Raw genomic sequence first — 23,145 nt, forward strand, 5'->3', positions numbered from 1 at the left:
TCTATCTATCTATCTATCTATCTATCTATCTATCTATCTATCTATCTGAGATGGAGTCTGGCTCTGCCGTCCAGGCTAGAGTGCAGTGGTGCGATCTCGGCTCACTGCAACCTTCACTTCCCAGGGTCAAGCGATTCTCCAGCCTCAGCTTCCCCAGCAGCTGGGATTACAGCTGGGATTACAGGCGTGTGCCACCACGCCCAATTACCTTCACGTTAAAGTCGCTGCTCAGCAAGAGGTACAAAACTGTCAGTTCTGACCCCTCCACCACCATCCAATTGAACTTTTGAGTTTTTCAGACACCTGCTCTATCCTCCTGCCTTTGAACATGTGTTTGCTTCCGTCCTGAAACCCCTTCCGGCGCTTTTTTTTTTTTTTTTTTTGGCGGAGTCTTGCTCTGTTGCCCAGGCTGGAGTGCAGTGGCACAATCTCAGCTCACTGCAACCTCCGTCTCCCAGGCTCAAGCTATTCTCCTGCCTCAGCCTTCTGAGTAGCTGGGATTACAGGTGCGCGCCACCACGCCCGGCTATTTTTTGTATTTTTAGTAGAGATGGGGTTTCACCATGTTGGTCAGGCGGGTCTCGAACTCCTGACCTCGAGTGATTCGCCCGCCTCGGCCTCCCAAAGTGCCGGGATTATAGGCGTGAGCCACCACGCCCGGCCCCTTTCGGCGCTTTTTGCCTTCTACACGCACTTCGGGTCTCAGATGCTTTTTCTTATTATGATTGCCCTTTTCCCCTACAGCCTCGTCAAGGGTCTTCTCCAGGAACCCACAGCCCCATAGTTCCCCCATTAACCTGCTCCTGGTTTCCCACCGGACTTAAACCCTAGAGAGTGCGCGGAGGCCAGTTTAAGGCTCACAGTGGGCGCCGCGTGAATGAGGGAATAAACATTCGCAGAACCAGTAAGAGGTAGGAGCGGACCGACTCACAACCCCCTCACCCATGGTCCGGACGCAGCCAGCGAGGCCACAGAGACAAGGCAGAGGAAATAGGAAGAGAAAGAATATCTGTGACAAACAAGAAAAGAAGGAACGGACGAATAGCAGCACTCACCGAGGAAGAGGTCTGAGCCCGGCCAGCCGCCATGATGCGCCGGAGCTCCGCCCCCGGGAGGTGCGGGTGCTCCTTTGGGGGTAGGGGGGGCGCTCGGTGACGTCATCGATGGGCGGGTCTCGTCGCCACCTCCAGCTCCTTCTCGCTGCTTACCACCTCGCACCCTGGAGACTGCGAGGCCCCTCGGTGCACCATCCCAACTCCTGATACCCCTGTCTCTTTTCTCTGATTTTTTTTTTTTTTTGAGACGAAGCCTGGCTCTGTCGCCCAGGCTGGAGTGCGGTGGCGCGATCTCGGCTCACTGCAAACCCCGCCTCCCAGGTTAAAGCGATTCTCCGGCCTCAGCCTCCTGAGTAGCTAGGATCACAGGCACCTGCCACTACGCCCGGCTAATTTTTTTTTTTTTTTGTATTTTTAGTAGAGACAGGGTTTCACCATGTGCCAGGCTGGTCTCAAACTCCTGACCTCAGTGATCCACCCGCCTCAGCCTCCCAAAGTGCCTGGATTACAGGCGTGAGCACCGCCCCGGCCCTCTGATTTTTTTGAGACGGGATCTCGCTCTATCGCCCGGGCTGGAGTGCAGCGGCGCCATCTCGGTTCACTGCAACTTCGACCTCTCCGGCTCAAGCGATCCTCTCACCTCAGCCCACCGAGTAGCTGAGATCACAGGCGTGCACCGCCACACCCGGCTAATTTTTGTATTTTTCATTAGAGACAGGGTTTCGCATTGTTGCCCAGACTCGTCTCGAACCCCTGGGCTCAAGCGATCCGCGCGCCTTGGGCTCCCTAAATGCTCGGATTACAGGCGGGAGCCACCGCGCCCAGCCTCCGTCTCCCTTCTAAGTGACATCCTGTCCGGCATCCCGCAGGCCTTCACATGGATGGGGTGGGAGAGCTCAGGAACTCACTCAAAGCCCGCCTGATGGATGACTTCTAAGCATCTTTCAGTCACCTTGATCTTGCCAAGCAGAGAAGCGCTTCCTCGTAATGCCTCCAAAGTACACCTTTCACATGCTTGCGTTACGGCCTTAAGTAACTGATGTCATTACTTCACTGTCCCCGCGGGGATGGGGAACAGAATGTATTGACAAACGTCAATTCAAAATGAATGAATTGACAAACGTCAATTCAAAATGAATGAATTGACAAACGTCAATTCAAGACAGATTTGTGGGAGAAACCACCTGGGGATAAACCTCTCCCCTCCAAGAACCTAGAATTTTGCGCGCCAGCTGGGAAAAGTGGGCGGGGCGTAGTCGCCCCGGCGCAGGCAGGTCCAGTCTCTGCCCGCGGCGCACGTGGTGACGTAACAAGCGCGCGCGACGATTCGAGGTACTTTGTGGCCGCGAGTGCGTCTTCCACGTGAGTATATTTACCGCGTACGGACCTGGAACCTCCTCTAGGTGCAGCCTTTTGTCATCTAGCCCAAGCCTGGTTGGCCCCTTCAATATCTCCCCCAGGCTGAGCTGTGTCTACTTGGTGCCCGCGCATTTGCTTTAGTGGAGGCGTCCATTCATCCTATCTTGCGTGCGTTCTGCAGACCCCAGGCATGGCCGACTCGCATGTAAACTTAGCCCCATTATCCCATTCATGGATTCAACTAACAGAAAGTCTGCCGGCCGCCTAATGGGATACAGCGCTCATGCACTCAAACCCTGTCTCTGAGCTCTTGAAACTTGCATTTTACTGGGAATGATAGACGGAAATCAAGTGGCTTAATAAACAAAATGCCTTCAGGAAGACTGTCCTGAAAGTGGGGGAGGGGCTGAAGAGTGGTGAGAATCAAGAGTTCATTCAGTCAGTCCACAAGTGTTAGAATTTTTTTTGCGTTTCAAGCCCTGGTATTGTTCTAAGCCTTGGTAATTCAGTGGAAACGAAGCAGCAACATCCCATGCCCACGTGGAGATTTTTTTTCTAGTGGGGAATATAGAGTGAAAAGTAAAAACATCCCATAGTGATAAGCGCTATATAGGAAATAAAAATAGGGCCATCTGATAGTAACCGCTTAGTGGCTAGTGAAGCCTTTTCCACGAAGGCGAATCACCAGAAATCTAAATAACAAGAAGGAGCTAGCCATGCATATGTCAGGGTGAAAAAAATGCCTTCCAGGTCTGAGCTTGGCAAGTTAGAGAAATAGAAAAGAAGCTAATGTGGTTGGTGCATTGTGGGTGAAAAAGAGAATGGTGTGAGATAGGGTTGGAGAGGTAGGCCGGAGAGTGGCCACAGTTGGTACACCAGGATGCTGAGTTGGAATTTATACCATGTGTAATGGAAAGCCATAATCCACTTTATGCTGATGTGTGACAAATGAATTGTGGTTATGCAGTGGTCAGGAGGTTAATGCATTGGTCAAGGTGAGTGATGATGGTGTCTTACTTGAACTAGAGTGAGGTAGTAGAGATGAAGAGATGAGGGATTTGAGATATGATTGGAAATAGATTTCCTGGTGGATTGGATTTAGAGAGTCTGAGGGAAAGAGAATTCAGCATGACTTCTGTGTTTTTGTCTTGAGCAACAAATTGGATGATGGTATTGTTTACTGAGATGTCAAGACTAGGGGAACAGCAGTTTGTTGAGTAAAGCCAGGGTCTTGCTGAGAGGCAATGGAACCAGAAATTGGATAGGTAGTTTGGGATAGATGGGGAGGTCCTTTGAATGTTAGGCTAAAACACTGGAGGTAAATACACCAAGACACCAGGTTGCAGCAGAGAAAGAGGTTTAATCATAGGGCTGCTGCAAAGGAGACAGGAGGAAACCTCAAATCCATCCCCCAGAGTATGTTGAGGCTAGGGTTTTTAAGCGTTTGGAGTAGGATTGGGCTGAAGTGTGAAAATCATTGATTGAAGAGTACAGGGTGAGGTCATGAAACAGGGAGATGAAGAAACTGATTCTCATGCACACTTGGTTCCACTGTGGGAGTCTTTTTCTTTTTTCTTTTTTTTTTTTGAAAGATGAGGTCTGCCTGGTGTGATGGCTCACGCCTATAATCCTAGCACTTTGGGAGGCCGAGGCGGGCAGATCACGAGGTCAAAAGATCGAGGTCATCCTGGCCAACATGGTGAAACCCCATCTCTACTAAAAATATAAAAATTAGCTGGGCGTGGTGGTGCATGCCTGTAGTCTCAGCTACTAGGGAGGCTGAGACAGGAGAATCGCTTGAACCCGAGAGGCAGATGTTGCAGTGAGCCAAGATGGTGTCACTGCACTCCAGCCTTGTGACGGAGCGAGACTCCATCTCAAAAAAAAAAAAAAAAAAAGAAAGATAAAGAAAGACGGGGTCTTGCTGTGTCACCCAGGCTGGAGTGCAATGGCACAATCGTAGCTCACTGCAGCCTCAAATTCATGGGCTCAAGTGATCCACTTGCCTCAGCCTCTTGAGTAGCTGGGACCACAGGTACACGCCACCATGTCCAGCTAATTTTTAATTTTTTTTATGAAGACAGGGTCTTACTATGTTGCCCAGGGCTGGTCTCAAACTCCTGGGCTCAAGCAGGAGTTTGGCCTCCCAAAGTGCTGGGATTACAGGCATTGGGATTATAGGCGTGAGCCACTGCTCCTGGCTTCTGTGGGAGTCTTTGAGCTGAGTGGAGTCAGCTGTTCTGCTAGAATTCAGGATCTGCTTAAGCAATTCGTTTGTTTGTTTGTTTGTTTGAGTCACAGTCTTGCTCTGTCACCCAGGCTGGAGTACAATGGCTCAATCTTGGCTCACTGCAACCTCTGCCTCCCGGGTTCAAGCGATTCTCCTGCCTCAGCCTCCCGAGTAGCTGGGACTACAGGCGCTTGCCACCATGCCCGGCTAATTTTTTGTATTTTTAATCGAGACAGGGTTTTGCCATGTCGGCCAGGTTGGTCTCGAACTCCTGACTTCAAGTGATCTGCCTGTCTTGGCCTCCTAAAGTGCAAGGATTACAGATGTGAGCCACCATGCCTGGCCCTGCTTAAGCAATTCTTTTTTTTTTTTTTTTTTTTAAGTAATTTATGGGCCGGAATGGTGGCACATGCCTGTAATCCCAACACATTGGGAGTCCGAGGTGGGCAGATCACTTGAGGTCAGGAGTTGGAGACCAGCCTGGCGAACAAGGGGAAACCCCGTCTCGACTAATAATACAAAAATTAGTTGGGCATGGTGGCACATGCCTGTAATCGCAGCTACTCAGGAGACTGAGTCAGGAGAATTGCTTGAACCCAGGAGGCAGAAGTTGCAGAGAGCCGAGATTGTGCCACTGCACTCCGACCTGGGTGACAGAGTGAATCCATTTCAAAAAAAAAAGAAAAAGAAAATAAGTAAATAAATAAATTATGACACTATATCATCAACCAATAAATTATGAAACAAAAACTTTGTGATCAGAGATCCTTTTTGTTTGTTTGTTTTGAGATGGAGTTTCACTCTTGTTGCCCAGGCTGGAGTGCAATGGCTCGATCTCAGCTCACTGCAACTTCTGCCTCCCGGGTTCAAGTGATTCTCCTGCCTCAGCCTCCCAAGTAGCTGTGATTACAGGCATGCACCACCATGCCCGGCTAATTTTGTATTTTTTTGAGTAGAGATGAGGTTTCACTATGTTGGTCAGGCTGGTCTGAAACTCCTGATCTCAAGTTCTCACTGTGTTGCCCAGGTTGGAGTGCAGTGGCTTGATCACAGCTGAATGCAGCCTCCGCCTCCTGGGCTCAAGTGATCTTCCCACCTCAGCCTCCCCAGTTGCTGGGACTACAGGCACGTGCCAGCATACCCAGCTAATTTTTGTATCGTTTTTGAGAGAGATGGGGTTTTTGCCATGTTGCCTAGGTTGGTCTCAATCGTGTGCTCAATCCTCCCACCTCAGCCTCCAAAGGGCTAAGATTACAGGTGTGGGCCACTGTGCCCGGCCCATTCTGGCCTTTTCTTATAAGGGCAGGTTATAAGAGGTTTGCTGAGATTAGTAGCTCATTCATGAGAGTTCCACTTTCATGACCTAATTACCTCCCAGAGGCCCCACCTCCAAATACCATAACATTGAGGATTAGGGTTTCAATATATGAATTGGGAGAGGGAGATACACAAACATTCCATCCATGGCTGATGCCATTTCCCTCAGGAAATTTTTCCTGACACCTAAAGTGTAGGATTGGTGTTCACAGTCCCCTGACCTTCACTACATGGGACTGGAAATGTCTGGGTATGTGGCCTTTCTCCCCCCAATAAAGTATAAACCCTGTGAGAGCAGACAGTTTCTGTCTTGATTCACAGTGGTGTTCCTAAGACCTTGCCTGGGACCCAGGAAAGTGCATGTGCTCTGGGAACATGTGTCAAGCATGCACCTGTCACCTCCCTACCACATTAATAAAGACCACATTTTGCAAGATTCCTTAAAATCTCCAAGGTTACATTTTTCAGGTTACCTTGTTTCTCTAAATGTCCCTGTCACTTTCCCCTACCCTATCCCTAATGCCTCAACTTTCCTTGAAATCTGAAATCAGTTCAACAGATAGGCCATGGTTAATGGTTTTTATCTTATTTTATTTATTTATTTGTTTATTTGTTGAGAAGGAGTTTTGCTCTTGTTGCCCAGACTGCAGTGCAGTGGCGCGATCTAAGCTCACTGCAACCTCAGCCTCCCTAGTAGCTGGGATTACAGGCGCCTGCCACCACACCCAGCTAATTTTGTATTTTCAGTAGAGGCAGGGTTTCACTATGTTGACCGGGCTGGTCTCGAACTCCTGACCTCAGACAGTCCACCCTCCTCAACCTCCCAAAGTGCTGGGATTACAGGTGTGAGCCACCGCGCCTGGCTCAGTTAATGTTATTTTTTAGGAACCTAATTCATCTTTCCAGCAAAGGACACCTGCAGAGATGTCCCCAGTCCTTCACTTCTATGTTCGTCCCTCTGGCCATGAGGGGGCAGCCTCTGGACACACTCGAAGGAAACTGCAAGGGAAACTGCCAGAGCTGCAGGGCATCGAGACTGAACTGTGCTACAATGTGAACTGGACAGGTCGGGCCCAGGCGTTGGATTCTTGGGGGACATGCCTCAGTGCTGGGGGCAGTGTCTCAAAGTGTCCTTGCCCTGTCTCCCTGCAGCTGAGGCCCTCCCCAGTGCTGAGGAGATGAAGAAGCTGATGTGGCTGTTTGGTTGCCCGTTATTGCTGGATGATGTTGCTCGGGAGTCCTGGCTCCTTTCTGGCTCCAGTGACCTGCTGCTGGAGGTCGGGCCCAGGTAAGTATCTCATCCTGCCCACGCCTTTCTCCTGCTTTCCTCCGCTTCCTCTTGTGATCCTTGGGAGATTTGTTTTTCCTTTGCTCTTTGCTACTTCCTGCCTAGGAAACCATGCATGTGCTTTCCCCATTTGGGTAGATCCCTCCAAAGACCACCCTGCTCCAAAACATGTTCTCAAAGCAAAATAAATTGGATTCCAAGTTAAAATCAAACAGTTTTGGCCAGGGCGCAGTGGCTCACGCCTGGAATCCCAGCACTTTGGGAGGCCGAGGCAGGCGGATCACGAGATCAGGAGATCGAGACCATCCTGGCTAACGCAGTGAAGCCCCGTCTCTACTAAAAATACGAAAAATTAGCCGGGCCTGGTGGCATGCACCTGCAGTCGCAGCTACTCAGGAGGCTGAGGCAGGAGAATTGCTTGAACCTGGGAAGCAGAGGTTGCAGTGAGCCAAGATATGCGCCACTGCACTCCAGCCTGGGCGACAGAGCGAAACTCTGTCTCACAGAAAAAAAAAAAAAAGTTTTGATGCTAGAGGATAGTCATGGTTTGGTTTGAGTGAACTTTGAAAGCAGGTTTCTTGTTGCCCAGCCTGAGGCTGAAAGCCAATGGTGAGGGGATAGCGGTGGGACGTTGTCCAGATAGCAGTGGGCAGGATCCACCCTCTCATCTGAGGCCTGCCAGGGGTTCTCCAGTCCTAACCATCAGGCCCATTGCTCAGGCTGAACTTCTCCACTCCAACATCTACCAACATCGTGTCAGTGTGTCACGCCGCTGGGCTGGAGCCTGTGGATCGTGTGGAGACCACCCGGCGCTACCGGCTCTCGGTGAGGTGGTGGGGAATCAGGAGGAGGAGATGGGCCAGAGATAGAAGATTAGATCCTAAACTCTAGAGAGAAGCAGGGACAGGTGCTCCTGGCTTTAGGCCTGCTCTATGTGGTTGTACAGGTTGTTCACTGCCTGAAGGTACCTGGTTAAGGGGTAAATGAGGCAGAAATCCAGCCTATGCTTCCCTTCATCTGTGCATCCTGGCCTGGATTCATACCTGGAAAGGGCGTCTTTTTATAATCTGAGAAAAAGTGCCATATGGGGTGGCAGTGGGCTGGCCTTGCATGACTAAGAGGGTAGGAAGGTGGACCATTTCTCTCCATTCTTAAACTCTTCACCCCTTGCCCTCTGTATGTCTGCACCCCTAGTTTGCCCACCCTCCGTCGGCTGAGGTGGAAGCCATTGCTCTGGCTACCCTGCACGACCGGATGACAGAGCAGCACTTCCGCCATCCCATCCAGAGTTTCTCCCCTGAGAGCATCCTGGAACCCCTCAATGGCCCTATCAATATACTGGGCGAGGGCCGGCTTGCGCTAGAGAAGGCCAACCAGGAGCTTGGTGAGTAACTGGGGAGGGAGGTGTAGGGCCCAGGACAGGCCAGTAGGGGTGCTGAAATCTGGAATGTGGCTGCCTGAGTTCCATAGTCACCTCTTCCTGGATTTGTCTCCTAGGTCTGGCTTTAGACTCTTGGGACCTAGACTTCTACACCAAGCGCTTCCAGGAGCTACAGCGGAACCCGAGCACTGTGGAGGCCTTTGACTTGGCTCAGTCCAATAGGTGGGGAGGAATGGGATTGTTCTGATACCTGAGCCCATGGATATTGGGAGAGACCACAGGGACTCGCCTTCATGGCTCTCCCTTGGCTTAGGGGCTTCCCTGAGTCTCTGAGGGCCTGGGCTCCGCTCATCCATCAAGGAGTCTAGATTCAAATTTTGGTTTTATCTTCACTTTGGCTCTGGATAATCCAAGATGACAGAATACTTGAAGATTATGACTTTTTGGAATATATTTTGATCTATTATCTAAGTATGAATTTGGCTGTAACTCTGCTGTTAAATGCTGGTGAGAAGACAGAGCATTAAGAAATGACCCCGTTTCCACATACCTTCCCCTCCCTGCATCATCCCCTGCAGCGAGCACAGCCGACACTGGTTCTTCAAGGGCCAGCTCCACGTGGATGGGCAGAAGCTGGAGCACTCACTGTTTGAGTCCATCATGAGCACCCAGAAATCCTCAAACCCCAACAACGTCCTCAAATTCTGTGATAACAGCAGGTGGGTTGTGCCCTAGACTGGGGTGGCATCAGGACCCAGGGAGGGGAGGCCCCAGGCCCTGCTTGGGTTAGTGTAGATCCCAGAAAGGAAGCAGGGTCCAGGACGGATATGTCCACAGTGCAATCCAGGGAAAGGAAGTCCGATTCCTACGGCCTGAGGACCCCACACGGCCAAGCCGTTTCCGGCAACAGCAAGGTCTGAGACATGTTGTCTTCACAGCGGAGACTCACAACTTTCCCACAGGTGAGCTGGGTTCCCTGGAGAAGTAGGTGAGATCACAGAATAGGGCAGGGCTAAGGTCCCAGGCGCCTGTGCTGGGCCTGGGGAAAATTATCAGGGAAGCTGGTTGTCCTTATTTTCAGGGGGGTGGTCAGAGATGGGATTTGTCTATGAGGCACCCAAACCTCTCCCCACTCTCTCTTTGCAGGAGTATGCCCCTTTAGTGGTGCGACCACTGGTACAGGGGGCCGGATTCGAGATGTCCAGTGCACAGGCCGTGGGGCCCATGTGGTGGCTGGCACTGCCGGCTATTGCTTTGGAAATCTGCATATTCCAGGTTCCATCTCCTTCCTCTCTATCCACCTTCCCTTCTGGATTCCTTGTCCTGGCAGGCACCAGACTTTTATCTCTTAGGTCATAGGGTCATCCTGGGTGCCTTTTCTTGGGAGGGAGGGCTCCAAGATAGCTGGCCTTTCACTACCTATGATCATCAGTGTAGACCTGGGGAGATGAGGTGGCCAGACTGACTTTGCAGGTCCACGATTTTCTTTAGAAACTAGTCTTCATTCAGCCAGAAAGCATGATACTGGATTGGTCTCATGATCACCACCTGCCCCTCAAATCTGGTTGCTTAGAAAGCCTGAGAAACTTGGCCAGGTGTGGTGGCTCATGTCTGTAATCCCAGCACTTTGGGAGGCTGAGGTGGGTGGATCACAAGGTCAGGAGATCGAAACCATCCTGGCTAACACGGTGAAATCCCATCTCTACTAAAAATACAAAAAAATTAGCTGGGTGTGGTGATGGGTGCCTATAGTCCCAGCTACTCGGGAGGCGGAGGTGAGAGAACAGCGTGAACCCAGGAGGCGGAGCTTGCAGTGAGCCAAGTTTGCACCACTGCACTCTAGCCTGAGCGACAGACTGAAATTCGATCTCAAAAAAAAAGGAAAACCTGTGAAACTGATTGTGAGAGTCAGAAGGAAGGCTGGTGTGAGTGGTGGAGAGAAGACCAGTGCCTCACTGCAGGCTCTGTGGCTTCCTAAAACAGGACTTCCTGAAGTGGAACATTGCAGCCATGCGGGTGGTCCTTGGTGGTCTTGACCCTTCTTGAAGGATGCAGGCTGCTCTGGCCTCTGTCTTCACAGTTCATTCAGTTCATCGAGTTCTCTCTCCTTCCCTTCCAGGTTACAATCTGCCCTGGGAGGATCCAAGCTTCCAGTATCCTGGGAACTTTGCCCGACCCCTGGAGGTTGCCATTGAAGCCAGTAATGGAGCTTCTGACTATGGCAACAAGTTTGGGGAACCAGTGTTGGCTGGTGAGACTGGGGGTGTGGAGGGACGACAAACACCCAGAGGGGCTTCTGGGTGGGGTGTGCTACCCAGGGGCTGTGCTATTGGGCGAGCACTGAGGGAACTGAGTGACACGTCCCTCTGATGTTCACCCTCCAGGCTTCGCCCGCTCTTTGGGCCTGCAGCTCCCAGACGGCCAGCGGCGTGAGTGGATCAAGCCCATCATGTTTAGTGGGGGCATTGGGTCCATGGAAGCTGACCACATAAGCAAGGAGGCCCCAGAGTCAGGTAAGAGCCTGCCACCTTTCTCTAGATCCAGCCAGCTTTTTCCTCGGCACAGGATGACTGCAGTGAGGGAACTTAGGGACCACTTCAGTGGTTAGTTTTTAATCTGTTGGCTTACGTTATGCATCACATAATGATGGACAACTCGTTCTGAGAAATGTGGTTATTAGGTAATTTCATTATTGTGCCCACTGTGCCCACTTCATAGAGTGTATGTACACAAACCTAGATGGTATAGCTTACTACACAGTCACTCCACACGGCCTCTTACTGGCAACATTATCCAGGAATTTTGTACACTTAGGAGCCATGATGAACAAAACAGCATGAGAATAAATTAAGCATAAGAGAAAATAATGCAATCAAGACATGGTGGGCCAGGCAGGGTGGCTCACACCTGTAATCCCAGCACTTTGGGAGACTGAGGCAGGTGGATCACCTGAGGTCAGGAGTTCAAGACCAGCATGGCCAACGTGGTGAAACACCATTGCTACTGAAAATACAAAAATTAGCCAGGTGTCATGGTGTGCGCCTGTAGTCCCAGCTCCTCAGGAGGCTGAGGCACAAGAACCACTAAGAACCACTTGAAGCCGGGAGGTAGAGGTTGCAGTGAGTGGAGATCACACCACTGCACTCCAGCCTGGACGACAGAGCAAGACCTTGTCAAAAAAAAAAAAAAAAGACATGGTAAATATGAGATATATGAAGCTGCTGTCAATGTAACATGGCATACTGTTTTTAAGTGAACTTTTTTCTCTTTTTTGTTAATTATTATTATTTTTAATCTACATTTTCTTTCTCAAGCAGGATTTTTTTTCTCTTTTTAGAGACAGGGTCTTGCTTTGTCATCCAGGCTGAAGAACAGTGGTTCTATCCTAGCTCACTGTGGCCTTGAGCTCCTGGGCTCAAGCAATTCTGCCTCAGCCTCCCAAAGCACTGGGATTACAGGTGTGAGCCATGGTGCCCAGCCAAAATAAAAGTATTTTATATAAATAGAATGAGTACATTCTAAAATAACAGTAAAAAGTATAGTTGGCTGGGCACAGTGGCTCATGCCTGTAATCCCAGCACTTTGGGAGGCCAAGGCAGGGGGATTACTTGAGGCCAGGAGTTTGAGACCAGTCTGGGGAATATAGTCAGACCCCGTCTCTAAAAAAATTAAGAAATAAAAATCAGCTGGATATGGTGGTGTACACCTGTAGTCCCAGCTACTCAGGAGGCTGACGTGGGAAGATCGCTTGAGCCAAGGAGCTCAAGGCTGTAGTGAGCTATGATCATACCACTGCACTCAAGCATGAGTGACAGAGTGAGACCCTGTCTCCAAAAAAGAATAAAAATTAAAAATGTAGGCTGGGTGCAATGGCTCACGCCTGTAATCCCAGCACTTTGGGAGGCCACGATGGGCAGATCACCTGCAGTCAGGAGTTCAAGACCAGCCTGGCCAACATGGTGAAACCCCCTCTCTACCAAAAATTCAAATATTAGCTTGGTGTGGTGGCACGCACCTGTAATCCCAGCTACTCGGGAGGCTTAGGCAGGAGAATCACTTGAACCTGGGAGGCGGAAGTTGCAGTGAGCCAAGATTGTACCACTGCACTCCAATCTGGACGACAGAGTGAGACTCTGTCTCAAAAAAAATAAAATAAAATTTTAAAAAAGCATAGTAAATACATAAACCAGCAATAGTCATTTATTGTCATTATGAAACATTATGTAGTATACGTACAATAATGGTCTGAGTATACTTTTGTGTGACTGGCAGTGCAGTAGTATTTACAATAGCATCACCACCAGCGTGCCACGATGTCACTAGGCAATAGGAATTTTTCAGCACCATTATAATCTTAAGGGATCGCTGTTGTCTATGTGGTCTTTTGTGAAGCAAAATGTCATCAGCTCATGACCATAATGGAATCATACAATATGTGGCCTTTTGCATCTGACTTCTTTCACTTAGCTTGATGTTTTCAGGGGTTATCCTTTGCATAAGTACTTTCTTTTTATGGCTGAATAATATCCTATTATATAGCTAGGTCACATTTTGTGTACCCATTCCTTAGTTGTTGGGCTTAGGGGTTGCTTCAACTTTTTAGCTATTATGCATAATGCTGCTGTGAACATTTATGTACACTTTTTTTTGTTTTTTTTTCGAGATGGAGTCTCCCTCTTGTCACCCAGGCTGGAGTGCACTGGCGTGATCTCAGCTCACTACAAGCTCCACCTCCCGAGTTCACGCCATTCTCCTGCCTCAGCCTCCCGAGTAGCTGGGACTACAGGTGCCCACCACCACACCCAGCTAATTTTTTTGTATTTTTTTAGTAGAGATGGGGTTTCACCGTGTTAGCCAGGATGGTCTCGATCTCCTGACCTCGTGATCCGCCCGCCTTGGCCTCCCAAAGTGCTGAGATTACAGGCTTGAGCCACCGTGCCCGGCCGAGTGTGTTTTCTTTAATTTTTTTTTTTTTTTTTTTTCCCGTAGAGACAGGGTCTAGCTCTGTTGCTCAGGCTGGAGTGCAGTGGTGCGATCTCAGCTCACTGCAACCTTCGCCTCCGGATTCAAGCAATTCCCCTGCCTTAGCCTCCCGAATAGCTGGGATTACAGGCGGCGCCACCAGGCCCAGCTAATTTCTTTTGTATTTTAGTAGAGATGGGGTTTCACCATGTTGCCCAGGCTGGTCTCGAACTCCTGAGCTCAGGTAATCCGCCCACCTCAGCCTCCCAAAGTGCTAGGATTACAGGCGTGAGCCACCGCGCCCGGCTGAGCATGTTTTTGTATGCTAGTTAGCTATTTGTATGTCTTCCTTAAACATCTATTCAGATCCTTTCCTATTTCTTTTTTTGTTTTTTGAGATGGAATCTCACTGTCACCTAGGCTGGAGTACAGTGGTGGGATCTCAGCTCACTGCAACCTCCATCTTCTGGGCTCAGGTGATCCTCCCACCTTAGCTTCCTGAGTAACTGAGACTACGAGCTCCTGCCACCATGCCTGGCTAATTTTTGCATTTTTTGTAAAGATAGGATTTCACCGTGTTAGCTAGGCTGGTCTCAAATTCCTGAGCTCAAGCGATCCGCCCGTCTCAATCTCCCAAAGTGCTGGGAGTGTGGGTGAGTTCTCCTACACCTTCTACCCTGGAGTCCCTGGACTTCAGGATCCTTCCGCATCCAGAGGTTGCAGTGAGCCGAGATTGCATCACTTCACTCCAGCCTGGGCAATAGAGCAAGACTCCATCTCAAAACAAAAAAAGTTTTTAGTGTATAAGCCTTACTTCTATTTTTAAATTTACTCCTAATTATTTTTATTCTTTTTGATGCTACTGTAAATAGACATACATATTTTTGCCTTTTTCATTTTTCGCTTAGCAGTATATCTTAGAAATAATTTCATACTGATGAAGTCATATTACTTCATTACATTCCTATATTCTCTTTTCTTGGTGGCTTAGTCTTTCATTGTATAGACATACCACAGTTTAGTTAATCAGGTCTGTGTTGTCAGCCTTTAGATTATTTCGTGTCCTTGCTAATACAAACATTACTGTGGTGTTTAATCTTGTAAGTAGGTGATTTTATACCTGTGCAAAACCCAGCAGGATAACTTCCTAAAAGTGTATTTACCCAATCAGAGACTGTGTGCATTTGTCATTTTGGTTGTTAATGCCAAATCACAGTTTACTCTCCTATCAACCCAGTCAAGTGGTAAGGCTTCCGGGTTAGGCAGGGTGGCTCACGCCTGTAATCCCAGCACTTCGGGAGACCGAGGTGGGTGGATCACCTGACGTCAGGAGTTTGAGACCAGCCTGGCCAACAAGGTGAAACCGTGTCTCTACTAAAAAAATACAAAAATTAGCTGGGCATGACGGTAGGCACCTGTAATGCTAGCTACTCAGGAGGCTGAAGCAGGAGAATCGCTTGAACCCAGGAGGCGGGGGTTGCAGTGAGCCGAGATCGCACCACTGTGCTTCAGCCTGGGCAACAGAGCAAGACTCCATCTCAAAAAAAAAGGCCGGGCGCGGTGGCTCAAGCCTGTAATCCCAGCACTTTGGGAGGCCAAGACGGGCGGATCACAAGGTCAGGAGATCGAGACCATCCTGGCTAACACGGTGAGACCCCGTCTCTACTAAAAATACAAAAAAAAAAACTAGCCGGGCGAGGTGGTGGGCACCTATAGTCCCAGCTACTCGGGAGGCTGAGGCAGGAGAATGGCGTAAACCCAGGAGGCGGAACTTGCAGTGAGCTGAGATCTGGCTACCGCACTCCAGTTCGGGCGACAGAGCGAGACTCCGCCTCAAAAAAAAAAAAAAAAAAGTGTCAGGCTTCTCCTCCCCTAACATCAGCTTCCTCTGTCCTCACGCTGCCTTGCTTTCGAGGCCTCTTCTCATGGCTTTCCCGGTGTTCTGATTCTGCCTTCCCTTCTTACAGGCATGGAAGTTGTAAAGGTTGGAGGTCCCGTCTACAGGATTGGAGTTGGAGGTGGAGCTGCTTCGTCTGTGCAGGTGAGTGGGAATTGTTAAAGGTGCAGAATCCTTGATATAACCGGGCCCCAGGCATAGGAGCGCGTACAGGAGCTTCCAGCCTCGCTGAACTAAGCTATGCCATATATGCCCCCAGGTGCAGGGAGATAACACCAGTGACCTGGACTTTGGGGCTGTGCAGCGAGGAGACCCGGAGATGGAACAGAAGATGAACCGTGTGATCAGGGCTTGTGTGGAGGCCCCCCAGGGAAACCCCATCTGTAGCCTTCACGATCAGGGCGCTGGTGGCAATGGTGAGGAAAGGAATTAGAACAAGAGACTGGGCCTGCCTGGTATCCTGCCAGGTTTGGTTTAGAGAGAGGTATCAGGAATCTCCAACCAACCACCCAGCTCTGGGTCCCATTCTCCACGCTCTGTACATTCTAGACAGGTTCAGGGTTGGAAGGGTGGGAGCCTGCTGCTGTGGGATGATTGATTGGTGGTGAGGGTGTGGCAGCAGTTGACACAGGAACACACAGAATTAGGGGCTCCTTTGGAGACCAGGGACTGCCCTTTGTTGCCTGACCACCACGAGGTCACTACTTCTCCTTGCAACCCTCTCACCAGGCAACGTCCTAAAGGAGCTGAGTGACCCAGCTGGAGCCATCATTTACACCAGCCGCTTCCAGGTGGGTCTCATCCCCTGAAGTCTGGCATTTTCCCATCCCTGCCAGCCCCAGCCCACGCCCACCCATCTCTCTCTTGCAACAACATGAGATGTGGGAGTGCCCACTGGCCCTTCTCTTTCCTCCCCGCCATGGCCGTGCAGCTCGGGGACCCGACCCTGAATGCCCTGGAAATCTGGGGGGCTGAGTACCAGGAATCAAATGCACTTCTCCTGAGGTCCCCTGACCGGAACTTCCTGACTCGTGTCAGTGCCCGTGAACGTTGCTCGGCTTGCTTCGTGGGCACCATCACTGGAGACCGAAGGGTGAGTTGGCCCAGGTTGTTGGGAGCAGACACTGGGGCAGACGTGAGCCACCTGGGTATGGGCTAGAGAGAGAGCTGTCAAGGGAGAGAGACGAGAGGAAGATGGGAGGTGGTGGCAAACAAGCTTTGGGGAATGTAGGAGCCAAGGAAGGGCAGGGACTCAATACGGACACCAAACAAGGAGTGGAAAGCACATTTGTGCCCTGATTTCTAGGAATATTCCCTGCTGGTGGTCAGTTTCATCCCCCCGGGTGGGGTCCCTGGGGTCTATAGATAGTGCTGGTGGACGATCGGGAGTGTCCTGTCGGAAGAAATGGCCAGGGGGATGCCCCCCCGACACCCCCGCCAACCCCTGTGGACCTGGAGCTCGAATGGGTGCTGGGCAAGATGCCTCGGAAGGTATGTGGGGTTGGGGGGATGAGTTTCTCCTGTGGTCTGCTCGACACCACCCTTTACCCCACATGCACTTTGTCACCTGTGTGCCCGGCCCGCCACAGGTGCTCACACTCCCTGTCGCCGTCTGTGTTGCAGGAGTTCTTCCTCCAGAGGAAGCCCCCTGTGCTGCAGCCTTTGGCCTTGCCCCCAGGGCTGAGCGTGCGCCAGGCTCTGGAGAGGGTTCTGAGGCTGCCCGCTGTGGCCAGCAAGCGCTACCTCACCAATAAGGTCCTCCCTGCACCCCTCCTCTGCCCCCTGCCTGCTTCCTCTGCACACCCTTCTCTGCCCTCCCACCCTTAGAAACTACTGTGGGGGGTGTTGCCTGGCCCTGGGGGGAAGCAACAGGGGCAGGGCAGCCACCCTGACGGCCTGGTCTCCCTGCTACCCACCTTCTGAGTAGAGCTGTTGTCTGCACTGGGGGAAAGCCAGGCCTCCCACCGCCCTGGGTCCCTTGGGGGCAGGGGCAGGAGCACAGGCTGTCCCTGTCCCTTGCTCTCTTGCTAACCTCACCTGGTTCCACAGGTGGACCGCTCCGTGGGCGGCCTGGTGGCCCAGCAGCAGTGTGTGGGGCCCCTGCAGACTCCTCTGGCAGATGTAGCGGTTGTGGCACTGAGCCATGAGGAGCTCGTAGGGGCTGCCACAGCCTTGGGAGAGCAGCCAGTCAAGAGCCTGCTGGACCCCAAGGTCGCCGCCCGGCTGGCCGTGGCTGAAGCCCTCACCAACTTGGTGTTTGCTCTGGTCACGGACCTCCGGGTGAGTTCTCCCATAGCTTCTATCCTGGAGCCCCCAGCTTCAGGACCCTCCGGCATCCATCTGTAGCCTTTCATTTCATGTTGCAACCTCCCCGTCCCCCTGCACCCCTGTCCTCTCCACATCTCTCTTCCCCTCTAATGCCGTGCCTCTACCACCCCAGGATGTGAAGTGTAGCGGGAACTGGATGTGGGCAGCCAAGCTCCCAGGGGAGGGCGCAGCTTTGGCGGACGCCTGTGAGGCTATGGTGGCAGTGATGGCAGCCCTGGGTGTGGCAGTGGACGGTGGCAAGGACTCCCTTAGCATGGCTGCTCGGGTTGGCACTGAGACCGTGCGGGCTCCTGGTGAGGTGTGAGGGCCCCAGGGAGGGGAGGAGGAACTACGGGGCTGGCCTGGCAACTCATTCCTTTGGACTCCTCCTTGCTCTACAGGGTCACTGGTCATCTCAGCCTATGCCGTCTGCCCAGACATCACAGCCACTGTGACCCCAGACCTCAAGCATCCTGAAGGGAGAGGTATGGTCGTGGCCCATCCCATCGCCTTGTGTGTTCTTTGCTTGGCCCCTGCTTTGAGTGCTGGGCCCCCATCTCAACACTGGGCTGTGGTGTTTTCTGGGACTGATTGTCTGGGCGTCTCACCACATGCTGGGAACAGCAGTGCTGTGAGCACCTCAGGGACGGGTCCTCCTGAGGTGTCCCCCTCCCCTCACCCCTCCCTGTCTCCCCAGGCCATCTGCTTTATGTGCCTTTGAGCCCTGGGCAGCACCGGCTGGGGGGCACGGCTCTGGCCCAGTGCTTCTCCCAGCTCGGGGAGCACCCTCCAGACCTGGACGTTCCTGAGAACTTGGTGCGTGCCTTCAGCATCACCCAGGGGCTGCTGAAAGGTCAGTGAAGCCCCCTGGGGAGATGGCGCACGGGGTGCCAGGCGTGCAGCAGGCGTTCACCAGCTGGGCAGTGGGGCAAGAGGGACTCCAGTGGACAACGTACCTCAGATCCCCCGACATTCTCACACACGCTCTTGATGGACTGACTCTGGAAGATGGAGGGGGGCTGTCAGGTTTGGGCCCCTAGGTTGCCGACCTTTCTTCTCCTTCCTCCAGACCGCCTCCTCTGCTCAGGCCACGATGTCAGCGATGGAGGCCTCGTCACATGCCTGCTGGAGATGGCCTTTGCTGGAAATTGTGGGCTACAGGTGGATGTGCCTGTCGCTGGGGTTGATGGTAAGGAATCTGGGGTCTAGTCTCCAGCCTGGGCTGCCTTCTCCACCCTGCAGACCCCATCTCCAGTATATTAAAGAGTGGAGTGCCCTCCAATCCCCTTTCCCTGAGTCTTCCCCGACTAGCTTTTCTGTGCTGTGTCTCTGACAGCTGAACTGGATGGAACTGGCTGGCACCCGCCATGTTCCTGCCTCTCTCTGAGACTTCCCATCCCTGAGATGTCCATGATGAAACATCGTCAGTCCAACCCTCCCAGCCCTCATCCTCCCTGATCCCCACCCTAACTCCCTGGCTGCGTCCCTCTGACCCCCGCCCCGGCCTTCCTGCATTCCCCTGATCCCTGCCCCAACTTCCTCAGCCCTTCTTGCATCCCCCTAACTCCCCCTGTTGCTCTCCCAGTCCTGTCTGTGCTGTTCGCTGAGGAGCCAGGCCTGGTGCTGGAGGTGCAGGAGCCAGACCTGGCCCAGGTGCTGAAGCGTTACTGGGATGCTGGCCTCCACTGCCTGGAGCTGGGCCACACAGGCGAGGCCGGGCCCCACGCCACGGTGAGGAAGTGAGGGAGAGAGCAGTGTGCAGTGGGCAGTCAGAGTGGGGCGGCCATGGTCCATCCCTCTCCCGCTGTGGAGGGCCATCCTTTCTCCTAGCCCAGGGAGATTTGTTCCTCTTCCTAGGTCCGGGTGTCAGTGAACGGGGCTGTGGTTCTGGAGGAGCCTGTTGGGGAGCTGCGAGCCCTCTGGGAGGAGACGAGTTTCCAGCTGGACCGGCTGCAGGCAGAGCCTCGCTGTGTGGCGGAGGAGGAACGGGGCCTGAGGGAGCGGACGGGGCCCAGCTATTTCCTGCCCCCCACCTTTCCCAAAGCCTCCGTGCCCCGTGAGCCTGGTGAGGGAGTGTGTGCAGGGGCTTCGTGTCCTGGGGGCACTGAGCCTGGATGCCTGGGCCTGCCCTGGAAAAGGTGTCTGGGGAGTTGGGGTGGGGAAGTAACTTTCTGGCCCAAAGACATTTATTCTTCCCCAAGGTGGTCCCAGCCCCCGAGTCGCCATCTTGCGAGAGGAGGGCAGTAATGGAGACCGGGAGATGGCTGATGCCTTCCACTTGGCTGGGTTTGAGGTGAGCAGGGGGGCAGCTGGGGGTGGTTCTCCAGCCTCAGCTGCATGTCCTCCCAGCCACACTCCCCTCCCCATCTTCACAGGTATGGGACGTGGCCATGCAGGACCTCTGCTCTGGGGCCATTGGGCTGGACACTTTCCGCGGTGTGGCCTTCGTGGGCGGCTTCAGCTATGCAGATGTCCTGGGCTCTGCCAAAGGTCAGTGTGCAGCCTTCTGCCCACTCCCTTCCCCTACATTTCTGAAGAGGTACCTTTAGCCCCGTCTTCCTGGGCTGGGGATTGGCCTCTCACTCCACCGAGCTAGGAGAGAGTGGCCACATTCGTTCCGGGCCACATGCCAACAGAATGCTGGTAATAAATTTTTAATTTTTTCATTAGAAAGCTACTTGGGAGGCTGAGGCAGGAGAATAGCTTTAACCCAGGAGGCAGAGGTTGTAGTGAGCCGAGATCATGCCACTGCACTCCAGCCTGGGAAACAGCGAGATTCCATCTAAAAAAACAAAAAAACAAAAAAACAAAAAAAAAAAAAGAAGGAAAGGAAGGAGGGAGGGAGGGAGGGAAAAGGAAGAAAGAAAGGAAACAGAAGAGCAGCCATGCCCCTTCATTCCCAGTTCCCTTTTCCGAGGTCCTCCACGTCTCACCCTGACTTCCCTATTCCCTGGCTAGGGTGGGCAGCTGCCGTGACCTTCCATCCCCTGGCCGGGGGTGAGCTGAGGCGCTTCCGGAAGCGACCAGACACCTTCAGCCTGGGCGTGTGTAATGGCTGTCAACTGCTGGCTCTGCTGGGCTGGGTAGGAGGCGACCCCAATGAGGATGCCGTGGAGATGGGCCCTGACTCCCAGCCGGGCCTTCTGCTACGCCACAACCTGTCTGGGCGCTATGAGTCTCGCTGGGCCAGCGTGCGTGTGGGGCCTGGGCCAGCCCTGATGCTGCGAGGGATGGAGGGCGCCGTGCTGCCCGTGTGGAGTGCGCACGGGGAAGGTCAGGCCTGAGGAAGGTTGGGGGCGAGGGTGGGCGTGAAGGACCTTGACTCTCACTTCCCTCATCCTTCTGTCCCAGGTTATGTGGCATTTTCTTCTCCGGAACTCCAAGCTCAGATTGAAGCCAGGGGCTTGGCTCCACTGCACTGGGCAGATGATGACGGGAACCCCACAGAGCAGTACCCTCTGAATCCCAATGGGTCCCCAGGGGGCGTGGCTGGCATCTGCTCCCGTGATGGCCGCCACCTGGCTCTCATGCCTCACCCTGAGAGGGCCGTGAGGCCTTGGCAGTGGGCATGGCGACCCCCTCCATTTGATACTCTGACCACCTCCCCCTGGCTCCAGCTCTTTATCAATGCCCGAAACTGGACCCTGGAGGGGAGCTGTTGACTGGCCACAGGGGCTCACCTAGGTCCCATGGTTTTTCTGGTGAGTGTGTGCTGCCCTCTCCCCCGTGACTTTCAGGAGCACCCCATGTTATTTCCAAAAGCATCTTGGACAGACAAGGACCAAAATACAAAATCTCAGCGGACTCAATGATCTGCCTGCTGATGTTCCTTCCGCGGCTGTGTCTATTTTCGGTTCTGCTCTAACATGGCATTCTCTTTCTCAGCCCAGGAAACAGCATGTGGTTCAGAGAAAAGAGTGACAAGGAAAAGTTAGGACTCCTGAGGTCGGAGCAGGGGCTTCTGTTGCCCACTTCACAACACCCAGTGGTCACCGGCATGCATTTGCCTCCTCGGCTCTGAGGGATGTTTTGCGCTCCCTTTTCTCATTATTGGAGTTTAGGGGGTGCAAACAAATTCACCAATAGTGTGCAGATCAGCCCCTCACCACCTCATTGTTCTCATCTGGAACTGAAACTTTCTGGATTTCTCTTGAAGTGCTACACTGTACTGAATGGAAGGAATTGTTGCTTGTGGAAGTTTCTCAGCATTTCTGGCTGTCTCAGGGCTGGCCTCAGAACCCAGCATTCCTGATATTTGCTTCTAAATTAGCAGCTCTTTTTATTTTATTTTATTTTTTGAGACAGTCTCACTCTGTCACCTAGGCTGGAGTACACTGGTGTGATCTCGGCTCACTGCAACCTCTGCCTCCCGGGTTCAAGCGATTTTCCTGCCTCAGCCTCCCGAGTAGCTGGGAGTACAGGTGCCCGCCACCACACCCAGCTGATTTTTGTATTTTTAGTAGAGACAGGGTTTCACAATGTATCCCAGGCTGGTCTCAAACTCCTAACCTCAAGTGATCCACCTGCCTCGGCCTCGCAAAGTGCTGGGATTACAGGTGGGAGCCTGCAATCCTGTACCTGGCCCAGCAGCTCTCTTTCTGATAGATGTGGTTGGTGCTCTCATCCCTAGATCCTAACCCTTTAGTATGCTGGAATTCTACTCTTGACTTATTCCATTAACTACTGTTGGTTAGTTATTATTTCAAAGCAGTGTCACTGGCCTCAGGGAGTTTATGTGTAATAGAATTAAAAACAATAGCTGTGTATAACACTTACCTCAAGCCACGCATGTGTGAGGCATTTTGTATGCTGGAATTCTACTCTTCACTTATTCCATTAACTATTGTTGATTAGTTATTATTTCAAAGCACTGTCACTGGCCTCAGGGAGTTTATGTGTAATAGAATTAAAAACAATTGCTGTGTATAACACCTCAATACACGCATGTGTGAGGCATTTTGTATGTATCTGAATTAATTCTTACTAAAGTACTTGATAGCTCCTCCCCACCTTTTTAATGAAGGATGAATGAAGGTTGACCGCATTGCTTGGGGTCCACACATAGTGAAGGGGGCTGGGCTCACCAGGACTACATCTGCTTCCCACCATCCTGCAGTCTCACTTCCTGGAGGCAGTGTGTCGAGACTTCCTGCTGGCAGCTGTCTTTGTTTCCTTTGCTGTCCGTTGCTTCCTTTGCTCACAGGACCGTGGATAGAGTTCCCTTCCTCGTGACTGTTGTGTTGTACACCTCAAGTCAGTTGGCTCCCTAGAATGTTCAACATCTTGATAAAAGGAGCTTCCCTGAGAATGGAGACTATAATCCCAGACCCCTGAGGGCATGAGGGCTAG

General features: G+C 52.2%; 2 protein-coding genes and 1 long non-coding RNA gene across 5 annotated transcripts in view; 1 reads left to right on the forward strand and 2 right to left on the reverse strand.

Annotated features, from left to right (window-relative positions):
• The window catches only part of CTC1 (CST telomere replication complex component 1), a 23,731-nt gene extending 22,471 nt beyond the window's left edge, over positions 1 to 1,260 (reverse strand). The window contains exon 1 of one of the 2 annotated variants that reach the window (XM_023193146.3): positions 1,056 to 1,242. In XM_023193146.3, the coding sequence (XP_023048914.2) occupies positions 1,056 to 1,088 (33 nt within the window). In that variant the 5' untranslated portion in view covers positions 1,089 to 1,242. Of the gene's footprint in view, positions 1 to 1,055 lie in introns of both variants that reach the window. The other variant, XM_023193148.3, reaches the window with a different exon arrangement.
• On the forward strand, positions 903 to 21,629 carry PFAS (phosphoribosylformylglycinamidine synthase). 2 transcript variants are annotated; one of them, XM_031934248.1, is made up of 28 exons: positions 903 to 1,115; positions 6,847 to 7,027; positions 7,114 to 7,249; positions 7,969 to 8,074; positions 8,444 to 8,633; positions 8,747 to 8,852; positions 9,209 to 9,349; positions 9,468 to 9,592; positions 9,777 to 9,905; positions 10,750 to 10,881; positions 11,015 to 11,143; positions 15,560 to 15,633; positions 15,749 to 15,905; positions 16,219 to 16,280; positions 16,421 to 16,582; positions 16,855 to 16,980; positions 17,113 to 17,244; positions 17,539 to 17,769; positions 17,930 to 18,110; positions 18,198 to 18,281; positions 18,494 to 18,649; positions 18,866 to 18,985; positions 19,382 to 19,527; positions 19,654 to 19,861; positions 19,998 to 20,089; positions 20,172 to 20,286; positions 20,755 to 21,069; positions 21,148 to 21,629. In XM_031934248.1, exons 1-28 carry the CDS (start codon positions 945 to 947, stop codon positions 21,456 to 21,458), a joined length of 4,218 nt encoding a protein of 1,405 aa, XP_031790108.1. In that variant the 5' UTR covers positions 903 to 944; the 3' UTR covers positions 21,459 to 21,629. The 2 variants fall into 2 exon arrangements, with proteins under 2 accessions (XP_031790108.1, XP_023048912.2); XM_023193144.3 differs by lacking the exon at positions 903 to 1,115 and adding an exon at positions 2,334 to 2,417 and having other exon boundaries at positions 16,855 to 17,244.
• The window catches only part of LOC111527025, a 12,827-nt gene continuing 5,135 nt past the window's right edge, over positions 15,454 to 23,145 (reverse strand). Inside the window, exons 2-5 of the long non-coding RNA XR_004228514.1 lie at positions 22,881 to 23,062; positions 19,441 to 19,763; positions 18,753 to 18,918; positions 15,454 to 16,656 (exon numbers count right to left, since the gene is read on the reverse strand). This is a non-coding gene — a long non-coding RNA (uncharacterized LOC111527025). The remainder of the gene's footprint in view (positions 16,657 to 18,752; positions 18,919 to 19,440; positions 19,764 to 22,880; positions 23,063 to 23,145) is intronic.

Source organism: Piliocolobus tephrosceles, chromosome 16 (assembly GCF_002776525.5).
Source record: "Piliocolobus tephrosceles isolate RC106 chromosome 16, ASM277652v3, whole genome shotgun sequence".
In the NCBI taxonomy this organism is placed as follows: Eukaryota; Metazoa; Chordata; class Mammalia; order Primates; family Cercopithecidae; genus Piliocolobus; species Piliocolobus tephrosceles.